At 35.4% G+C, this 11,323-nt stretch overlaps 1 protein-coding gene and 1 long non-coding RNA gene across 14 annotated transcripts; one reads left to right on the forward strand and one right to left on the reverse strand.

Moving 5' to 3' along the window:
• Positions 1 to 1,266: 1,266 nt before the first annotated feature.
• LOC132605653 (uncharacterized) lies at positions 1,267 to 9,883 on the reverse strand. 13 transcript variants are annotated; one of them, XR_009569294.1, is made up of 7 exons: positions 8,201 to 8,339; positions 7,846 to 8,131; positions 7,600 to 7,668; positions 6,397 to 6,428; positions 5,763 to 5,926; positions 2,670 to 5,196; positions 1,267 to 1,662 (listed from the first exon to the last, which is right to left on the reverse strand). It is a non-coding gene; the product is annotated as an uncharacterized LOC132605653 (long non-coding RNA). The 13 variants fall into 13 exon arrangements; XR_009569295.1 differs by lacking the exons at positions 6,397 to 6,428; positions 8,201 to 8,339 and adding an exon at positions 9,742 to 9,878; XR_009569290.1 differs by lacking the exon at positions 6,397 to 6,428.
• Positions 7,325 to 10,807, forward strand: LOC132605652 (disease resistance protein RPP13-like). Its single transcript, XM_060318819.1, has 2 exons — positions 7,325 to 9,974; positions 10,505 to 10,807. Exon 1 carries the CDS (start codon positions 7,325 to 7,327, stop codon positions 9,929 to 9,931), a length of 2,607 nt encoding a protein of 868 aa, XP_060174802.1. The 3' UTR covers positions 9,932 to 9,974; positions 10,505 to 10,807.
• Positions 10,808 to 11,323: the final 516 nt, after the last annotated feature.

Below are 11,323 nucleotides of genomic sequence, written 5' to 3' on the forward strand. Positions count from 1 at the left end.
ATACCCTTCTGTCTAACTGTTGCCATGTGGCATCATCCTAGCCCTTCAAAATTATTTTACCCTCAAATAATTTTTTACTCACTAAAATAACTCAATCCGACCCGATTTTTTTTTTTCCAGCAAAAATAATACGGATAATTTTTCCAGAAAAAAATATAAAAATTATCCGTATTATTTTTGCTGAAAAAAAAATATTCGGGTCGGATTGAGTTATTTTAGTGAGTAAAAAATTATTTGAGGGTAAAATAATTTTGAAGGGCTGGGATGATGCCACGTGGCAACAATTAGACAGAAGGGTATAATTGACCCCATAGTATAACTGTAAGGGTATAATTGGCCCTAAAGTATAACGAAGGGTATGGATGAACTATTTTTCAAAGTTCAGGGGTAATTTTGGCCCTTTTCCGTTAAAATTATGGGTTTTTGTTTGCAAATTATAAACTTATGGGTCAAGTTTAGCATTTAAAAAATTTGAAATCATAATTTGAAATCCTACTTTTTGGATAATTTCGAATTTCAAGATAAAATTTTGTGCAGATTTCATAAACTAATACTCTTGTTAAATTAAAACTTGAAATTTAGGTCCCAAAACCTACGGCTAAATGCCTACATGATAAATTTTCAATTTCAACATTGTGGTCATAAAAGTTTTCAGTATTAATGCTAAGGTGGAATACATCGATATCCGATTAAACTTGTCAATAAATTTTATTTAGATATTCGAATTACAATATGTTCTGATTGAGCACTTGAAAATGTTCCTTTTGGATATGTTCAACTTAAATATTAGAAAAGTTTATGCATGTGTCCTCAAGCGCCCATTACGTAGATAAGTTGATCACTTAATATGCTAACTCCTTTGATTATACGCATTAATCTCAATAAATCGTAAAACCCCATGCATGTTTCAATTGATATTGATGTCATGATGTGTATAATTAAAGATTTTAGCATTCTAGTATCGGCATCTATTTCTCGATCAAAAGAACAATAGTGCCCTTGAATTTTGAAAGATCAAGTGAAAGGTACTTTGTGACTCGAAGGGTGACTTGTGTAGTCTGGTACCATAAATACTGGACGAGTTTACTTCTTTGGCATTTTGCATATGATAATTTGGGAGAGAGATTTCAAAGTTGCTATTTTGCAAATGCTTCCAAATTTGTGTCTTCATCTTTTCTCATTCTTCTAGCCCCTTTATATATTAGGAACTAGATGAGTGTTGCCTGTGCACAAGTGTGTCATTAAATATATCGATTCTACATGATAAAACAGCACGAACCATATAATTTCATATATAATAAAATGATACAACAACATGTCTAAATAACAAAGGAATATCTGTGTACCCCTCCATTATGTAAAAAGTTAAAAGTGAACAACCAAGTCATTGGATTGTCTAAGTATTTAGTCATAAAAGGTGAATGAGCAATATAATTCTGGTGTTTAGCTTTAACAAAGTGGAAATTTCCCTTCAAGGAAATGTGTACTTATAAAAGAAACAAAGCACCCAAAGCCTTACATTATGTTATGTCCGCTTTAACCTGCATAATAGAAAATACTTGATGCATCCAATCTCCACGCCAACACTCAAGACAAACTCGCAAGAGTTGGGATTCGTTGCTAGCCTTACTCGCTGCCCATGTTGATATCTCTACTCCAGCTCTGTAAAGAAAAATGCTATTTATCAACCGAAAAACTCCGCGGAACAGAGAAATATATAGAAATGGTCTCAAATGGCAATACAATCCCCTTTTGTTCAAACTGTGCATGACGATACACCACGTGACTCTAAAACGTCTACCAATTTCAAATAGCTGGTTTGGCCCTCTATTTTTTTTTCCTCATTCTCAAAGTAACTAATTTAAATACACCTCACCAGAACAAATCGACAACGGAACGAAGGACTTCTATCCTTCACAACAACATGCCTCTAATGCTTTAAAGCGAGTTTCATAACAGAGTAAGTGCAAAACAGAATAGCATGTTGAAAATTGCAATAAGTTTCAGTATATGAGTGGTAAATGCAAATGTGCCTAATGCATTTGCACCTAAATTCATAAGAAAGGAAATAGATCACTAACGAACCAATAAGACAAAAAAATAATGGCAAAAGATGACTTCAAGAAGTAAGAGCTTTACAAAGGTCAAGCTTAATAACCAAAAGAAGATGGATAGAGAATGTCATACATAACACGTCAAAATTGAAAATAGTTGGCTCAAACCACAAAGAATTGTCCCTAGAACGCACAGTTGTGCCACAACAGGAGCAAATAAAATACGGTTAGGAGAGAAATCAAAGCATGAAGTACAAAAAACACTTACCCTTGAAGGAGATAAAGTGTTCTGGGGCTAAATGATGCAGAATCCATTTCATATGCACATAAACAGTACTTGAAAATGTATGCTATAACGGAAAAGAATATCCTAGTAATAGAACAGCTGTTAAGAAGACCGTCTCATCCTTGACAATGTTGCCAACCTTCTGATAGTAGGTAATGAAGGGCAGGGGGTTGATTGCTTGGTACTCCCCAACATTGCATAGGTGCTCATTCTACGATATGGGACAGAAATCATAACTTAAATACATCTATTTTTGACTTCTCTTAGAAGAAGTTATTAGAAAAGGAGAAGAACATGCATAATATTGAGCTCAAGGGCAATAAAATTACCTAATAGTTACAAATGCCGCAGTGAAGAATCTCCGATCAAGAACTCTTTAAGTCTTCGGTAATACTCTAGTATATATGCTTCATAATCTTCCGCCTCTTACGGTTTCTTTGCCAAGTTTTTAACTGGCTGCTCAGTTAATCCTGAAATTGAAAGGAAAAAAAATCTAAATTAGAGGTAAAAGAAAGAAAGAAAAGAGCTAAGGGGGATAGAGCAACTGGGAGTGAGGCAGCTTTCAAGAGGGTTAAATTAGAATATCATAGGCTAAAACATTGTAGAGGATGGATAAAACCCGAAGTGAAAAAACAAACATACATGAAAACAATTGGAGATGTTACTGGGAATCATCGATACATCACAGTAGGTAGGTATCTTTTTTTTTTTCCTTTTTATTATTTGTGCTCTTTAAGAACACATTCGAAACTTCACTCCTTTTGGAGACATTCTAGGAAGTACTACTGTTCTAAGTTTTTTTAACCTCTTGGAAACTAAAACCTTGGAGAAAGAATGCCAGCAGAGCAAGATATGTGGCTCCATGAGTTATCAAATGGATCTACTTCTCTCATTTCATTTTAGTGTCTTCATGCACAGAAAAAGTCTTGCAAGTCAAACATCTTAACATAACTCAATGCCCTTCATTACTGTCCAACTCGGCTAATTAAAAAACTCCCAACCATATTTTATTGATCAAATCCTTTATATGAAATTAAGAAATTAAGGAATAAAGATCTCAACGATTCTCAAATATAGCGAGTAAATTCTCACTTCTTCAGAGGATAAAGTTCTGTAATACATTACTGATAACCATTTTGGTGTCATTTAAAATTTTAAACCTACTACGCCACAACAGCATAAAAAAATTAAGATTAAGAATTGAATCTGGTCACTTGAATATGATGCGAGCAAAACAGAATATGCAGCCAACCATAAACAATTTAGCAACCTAAAATTGATTACTTCAACACAATATGAACCGACTTAGATTTTGCAGGTAAATGACTTCTATTGGAAGTGGAAATAACGCTAGCTTTTTCCATTTTATTAAGAACGCAATCACATTGGAATCTGGTTGGAGTCAAACAGATACACTTTACTGAAACCGAATGTGCCACAGAACCTTTGTCATTGTACTTATCTTCAATCTCCTTCTATTGGACATTAAAACTTCAAGTATTAATACTTTACCTATCATTTTCTAGAAACCCTGCCAAGTTCCAAAAATTCTCGTTGCACTTAAACTACCGTATAACTACATGGAGACACACGCAGCTGAGCAAGCTCCGCCGTCCAAGCCCATTTTATCTCCATGGTCTGCTACCCAAGCACGGTTACATCCAAGTATATATTAGAAAGCTTGCCTATGCTTATCTTGATACTTTTAACCATTCAGCAAGAGTTGAATGTGCAAAATTCAATATTCGTTCTCAGAAGACAGAATAAGGCAACAAACAGTGAATGCATCAAAAGTATTTATAAAAACACAAATCAGAAATTGAAGCGGTGATGAACTAACTGACACAGAAGGCGAAGAAGATGGGGTGGATTATGATGATGACTGTTAGTTACAAAATTAATGAGGTGGATATTCAATTGATGCAGTAAAGACACGTGGATTTGTATAGATACATTGAATTAGAATTTCAGGAAGCAACCACGTCGATCCCAGACCCACAAATAACAGATCCTGCAAAAATGAAAAAGCGCCATCTACTTTTCAAAAGAGTATTATTAACTCACTTCTAAAGCATCACTGTCTATATTTGTTGTTATAACTCCATATGAATCTGCCCTGCAATCTGTTGCCATCAAGATATAGCCTTTGGAGATCATCACCCATTGCTTCCCTGTACTAGTACTACTTCACCAAATATATGTTTTGTTGTGTTATCCCCACTATCTGGGCAATCTAAGCCTGGACAACCTGCTAGAATGCTTTTTAATGTAGATTCTATTCTGCCTTATGTAAGTAAAGAATCAAATGATTCCCGACAACCGTGTCTTATACTGTATATGCAAAGATGCATCTCTCAGCAATCTATCAAGACTATCTCTGTTGACACTGAGTAGGTGTCTTATTCAAAAATGTTTCCCAGAAAATTACTAAGATAAAAAGCCAAAGAATCTAATACCTCAAGCGTAGATGAACCAACGATAGTGTCTACAACACACATCTCAATTAATCTTATTATATATAAATGCAAAGTTAGATGAAAAACTCAATAAGAAAAAAATGCCTCTAAAAGAGTGTGTGGCAATTTTTCCTTTGTACAAAAAGAAGACTGATTTTAATCAATGTATCAATTCTAATATGCATAAACTGCCCAAAGAAACAGAGGGAGGTATTAAAAGTTCCTTACCAAAATTCTTGTGCCAAACTTTGAGCCTAAAAAAATGCATCTTAAGTTTTGCCACACGCCTGAGCGCTTATGCACGCGGTCAGAGACTCTTACCTCTAGTTTGAAAATGTATCCTCATAATTTATCTGTCAATCCATACTTTTCACTCTAAACTGCATCCTGCAGGTCTGCACTGGAAGAAGCAACAGCTGATCAGAGATGTAGATGCTTCAAAATCTTATTGTAGAATGTATACAATTGGTTAATCTAAATAAGCATTAGACCATGGAAAGATATAGTCTATATGTAAAAACGAAAATTTACCCTGCTTTGTGTTTTGTCTTCTACCATTACCATTAATTAAATCGAAAAGCTAAAAGAATAAAGGATAATGTCAGGTTAAGAATATGAAGTTCCCGCTTAACTCTTATTTGATTTAGCCCAATTTGTTGTACTATTTCTCTAGAAAAACCCATCCACCTCCACTGCACTATGTAAAAGTGACAATGTGCATAGAAACAAACCTAGAGATAAGAAACTTATTTTTTCCACCAGAGATAAGAAACTCAATTCAGAAAAAGAGATTATTAATCATCAACAACAAACCTCTATACAACTTCTCTAATATATCGGTATCTTCTCATACTTACCAGTTTTTTTTTTTTTAAATATCAGTATCTTCTCATCCAGAACATAACTCAAGGTAAAGAAAAGCACAAAAAGGGTAATCAAACAGAGTCCACCTCTAAGAATTCTTACCTCCATTTTGTAATATTTCAAGAACAGATTGAAATGGATCAAAAGCAGAACCTTCAAGGATTTGAGAGTATTTTGTGGTGACTCCTCCTCCGTTTGTGTCGTTATGCAATTGCGATAAATCACCATTTGTTGTTGTATCTGCCTCAAATTTGTCTGCCCTAAACCTACCACCATCACAAATAGGGAGGAAACTGTTAATCTGCAGCAGTTACATTCTTGTGACTTCTCACCCTTTCTGAAGAACTATATAAAAGAAATGGGAACTTTGGATAGAATCTTGTATCAATATATGATTATGATAAAGCCGGTTAGCATATTAATTTGGTTAGATGCAGAATGTGATTTCAAAGTTTTGAAAAAACCTATGAAAAGTGAAAAGTTCAGAAGAATCAACGTTCAAAAAAAAAAAAAAAAAAGCAAAGAGGGGGAATGTGTGAGAAGTTGTATCAGTTTCAAACCTGAAAACGGCAACCGGTTAGGATTTGAATCGGAATTAGAACTTATAATAAAAAAGACTTACTGTTAGGATAAAGAGACAGAGTTAAATATGGACCATGGCAGAAGCTTTTGCAGAAATTCAAAGTAGAAATCACGACAGAAAACGTTTGAACTTCAAAGACAGCCTTACACTTACTTCATTGGTAGTCCTTAATTTACATAAATAATCTGCAGTTGAAGCAAGAAATTAGAATTTACATGAACGTCCTGATTGTGATAAAAGCCAAAAAGTCACAGTGCATCCCAAATCTGCTAATCAAATCTCCTAGCTTTCAATGATAATGCTTGAGATTGCTTAATTGATCTCAACTACAGCTTTGGATTAACTCACGAATAAGTATATTACACGAAAACCAAATTGAAATCCCTGTAACTGAAGCACGAAATTCGAAAAAAGGGAAAAAAAAACACCCAGATAAAGACAAAACCCAAAAGCACAATACCATCTTTCCAAAACAGCAAATCAAATCACCAGCTTTAATTTTTTGTTGACTTTTATATTTTATTTTATTTTATTTATTAAATACGAATTTTCTGGTGATGACACCTGTCATCACAGAATGTGTTTGCCTCTCCTATTAAATATTATCAACAGACTAGAGCAATGCCAACTGATCGATGATTCCTGATAGCTTTGCCATTACATCAACTCTTATCATCAATACTATCTTTATCGTATATTTCTTTTTTCTGAATGTATCAAATGGTACACATTTCACTTTCATTGCTCTAATTTTTCTTTCTCATTTTTCCCATCATTGTCCAAACAGAATTATTAGGTGGTGGACCATTATTGTACAAACAGAACATCTATTTTTCCACAAGCCCCATGTTTATCTGTCAGATTTTTTATGCTTTAATCACATTATAAATGGACCATCTTAAACACTCAATTCATTAACACAAAACAGTATTCATTTCTTATCAAACTCACAATCAACAGCTTCAGTTTCTTCAACTTGATCTTAATTTTATCTCTATTTCTTCTGTCACTGTTTCTCTTTCTCCAGCTTCCTTCCAATCTTTTTTTCAGCAGAGCATACTAAATATCAAGACTCTTGAAAATGGTTGATGCCTTTGTGTCATATGCAGTTCAAAAACTGGGGGATTTCCTCATACAGGAAGTTTCCCTGCGCAGAAGTCTGAGACAGGATGTGACGTGGCTGAGAAAGGAGCTGCTCTTCATGCAGTCTTTCCTCAAAGATGCAGAGCAAAAGCAAGTTGAAGATCATACAGTTCGACAATGGGTGTTTGAAATTAACGAGATTGCTGATGACTCTGTCGCTATACTAGAGACTTACAGCTTAGAGGCAGGTGAAGGTGATGGCGATGGACTTACTAATCGTCTGAAGGCTGCTGAAGGTGATGGAGATGGACTTGCTAGTCGTCTGAAGGCTTGCGCTTGCATCTGCAGGAAGGAGACCAAATTCTACAACGTTAGCAAGGAGATCCAATCCCTCAAGCAGCGAATCAAGGATATCTCTCGCAAACGAAAGACTTATGGTATTAGAGATATCAATATTGCAGGAGAAGGGCCAAATAATTATAGGCCAAACAATCAGAGATCTGGCTTGAGGAGAACTACCTCCTACATGGATAAGCAGGATCAGATTTTTGTTGGCTTTAAGGATGTTGTAGAAATATTGCTTGCTAAACTCGTCGAAGCAGAGCCACGCCGAACCGTCATCTCCATTTATGGCATGGGCGGGTTAGGCAAGACTACTCTTGCAAAACATCTCTACCACTTCCCTAGACTAACCGATATCTTCGATGCACGTGCTTGGGTTTGTGTTTCTCAACAGTATGACACCATGGATCTCCTCAAGGATATCATCAAATCCATCCAAGAATGTAACAGGGAAACTCTAGATCTGCTAGAAAGGATGACGATCAGAGATCTAGAAAAGCAGCTTCAGAATCTACTGAAAGAGAAAAAATACCTTGTGGTGGTGGATGATGTATGGCACAGAGAAGCATGGCAAAGTCTGGAAAGAGCACTTCCAGATAGCAATAATAGAAGCAGAGTTATTATTACCACGCGCAATGAGGATGTGGCCAAAAGAGCAGATGACAACGGTCTTCCCCACAACCTTCGTTTCCTCAGAGAAGAAGAAAGTTGGGAACTCTTTCGCAGGAAACTACTCGACGTTGAGGCAATGATCCCAGCAATGAAAACGCTAGCTTGGGAAATGGTGCTCAAGTGTAGAGGCTTACCTCTTGCAATTGCTACACTAAGCGGGCTTCTTTCATATAAAAGGAGGCTAGAAGATTGGGAAAGGGTGAAGGAACACCTTTGGGCACGTGTGAAAGAGGACGTCATTGAAATCTCGGACATACTATCACTGAGCTACAATGATTTGCCAACTGTGCTCAAACACTGTTTTCTTTACTTTGGTATTTTTCCAGAAGATCGTCGAATTGATGCTGAAAACCTAATGTGGTTGTGGATGGCCGATGGATTGATACCAAGAGGAGAAGAAAGAATGGAGGATGTAGCTCAAGACTTCCTTAATGAGCTGATAAGGCGAAGCTTGGTTCAAGTGGCAGCTACAGATTGGGAAGAAGTTACTGAATGTAGGATTCATGATCTACTTCGGGATCTTGCCGTACAAAAGGCATCGGAGGTAAACTTCTTTGACACTTATGGTCCGAGAAAGCAGTCCATATCCTCCTCATGTCGCAGACATACCATCCATGGTCAAGGAGAAAGGTACCTCACTCTTGATTATTCCAAATTGAAGTTAAGGTCAGTTACATTCTTTGATCAAGAAGGTCTTAAGCTGGATAGGATAAAGTTCCGCAATATGTTCCAACATTTATATGTGCTATACTTGGAGAATGGTTATGACAGATTTACACTACCAGATGCCATAGGAAGTTTGTACAGCCTCAGATACTTAGGCTTTACAGGTAGTTGTGATATCCCCTCCTCCATAGGCAACCTCAAGAATTTACTGACACTCCGGGGAGACTCTGTTCGTGGTAGAGGCTTCTGCCGACTACCTCCTGAGATAGCTAACCTAGTAAATCTAAGACATTTAGACGTTCGATATTCAGAACCTCTGCAACATATAAACAAACTCACAAGTCTTCAAGTTCTTAGAGGCATTTGGTGTGATCAGTGGGGAGATGTTAACCCAGTTGATTTAGTCAATCTTCGAGAATTAAGAATGGATGAAATTAAGAAATCTTACTCCCTAAACAACATTAGCAGCTTGAAAAGCCTTAGCACTCTCGAATTGTCTTGTAGTGAATCATTCCCAGCCCTAGAATTTCTTAGTTCTTGTCAAAAGCTCCAGAAATTGTGGTTATATGGGAGAATAGAAAAACTGCCCCCGTCAAACCCATTTCCAAATTCAATCACAATGATCTTCCTTGATAGGTCATTCCTCGTGGAAGATCCGATGCCCATTCTGGGAATGTTGCCAAACCTAAGGGATCTCCAATTAAGAGAAGGAGCTTATTCAGGAAAAGAAATTACCTGCAGTGATAACAGCTTCAGTCAACTGGAGTTCCTTCATCTTGTTGGTCTTCTCCACCTAGAAAGATGGGATTTAGGCACAAGTGCAATGCCTCTGATTAAAGGTCTTGGTATCTTTGAATGTCCAAATCTAAAGGAGATTCCAGAGAGAATGAAACACGTGGAGAAGTTGGAGAGATCTCGTGTTTGATGAAGCTTTTCAAGCATAATAGCAGTCTTTGATAATAGCAGAGGTAAGAAGATCCCAATCCCTAATGACCCATTTCTTTAATTGATTTTACTCATTCTGCCCCACATCTCTTAGTATTTAATTTTTTATTTTTTTTTTATTTTTTTACATCACCAACACTAATAAAAGTCAATTACAAATAATTGGCTATAAGTAAATTAATTATGACTGATATTTTATCTTGTATGACAAAAGTAATTATTTTGATTTTCATGGGGTATACTTTCCTAAAAAATGTTTGTTGGTGTTTAGTAGGTGAATGAAAATAACTGCGAAAACATATATCTTACAATTACAAATTAATAATAATAGCAAATTGAAGAGTTTCTTGATGAAAATTTAATACTAAAAATTATTAAAACTGTTTTAGTATTGGTTGGAGCAACTAATATGAAGTTAAATATAATTCTATAGAAAATAACTCTCACCATCAAGTGAACATTATAATTATTCTTTAATTTAGGTAATTGATAAATATGTTGTCTTTTATTGAATACTAATTATTATTTATGTCTTACAATTTGGGTGAAACAGGAGAAGCAACTAGCTGTTAGTGGAAAATAAAATGGCAGATGCGAGTATTGTTGTGAACCACTTGAAGACATTTCACACTGTAGAAGCATTAATCAGATTTCAGGATTATCAATGAGAGATTATCTCAAACTTGAATATTTTGCTTTGGGTTTTGAGTGTTTAATTTCCTTTTATTTTTGGTTTTATGCGTGTGTGGAATTGGTTTGAATAGAATTGTTTCTGGATTCTATGCAAGAATGATTTTGTGATGTTTTAATTAATTGTTCTGCAAATTGTGATGTTTTAATTAATTATTTTGCAAAATGGTAGAGATTCTTAGATGTTTCCATTGCGAGTTATGTATTTGTTGCGGATTATGCTCTCAGCATGGGAAGATGATTCAGATATTGTTATCTATGACTAATATATTGAGATTTATTAAACTTCCCCTGTTATTTAGTTATCAATTGTCTAATGAAGTTAATTTTAATTATGATATATCCTATGGGTTCGCTCTATCTCGGGTAGTTGGATGATGGTCACTGTCACTGTCTGCCTCCATTTCAATTTATTAGGGGAGTCCATGAGGTGGTTTTTGGACCACGTTTTTCTTATATTTTTTCTAAATTATTTGGATTATAAATTATCATGACTTATAGTACTTTTTATATACTTTATAAATATATAAATTTTATTTTTACCAACTTGAAAAATCTATGTTAAAATTTACAATCAAATTTATAAAGTTTGACCCTCGTAATCCGAAAAGGTTCACATGCATTGAAATTGAGGGAGTAATAGTTATGGGTTCAAATGAATCCGTAACTTTTAGCCTAGACC

This window comes from Lycium barbarum, chromosome 8, assembly GCF_019175385.1.
Source record: "Lycium barbarum isolate Lr01 chromosome 8, ASM1917538v2, whole genome shotgun sequence".
Classification (NCBI taxonomy): domain Eukaryota; kingdom Viridiplantae; phylum Streptophyta; class Magnoliopsida; order Solanales; family Solanaceae; genus Lycium; species Lycium barbarum.

What these genes read in the sequence shown, in the direction of transcription:
- LOC132605652 (XM_060318819.1), top strand. Translation starts at nt 7,325, where the DNA reads ATGGTTGATGCCTTTGTGTCATATGCAGTTCAAAAACTGGGGGATTTC.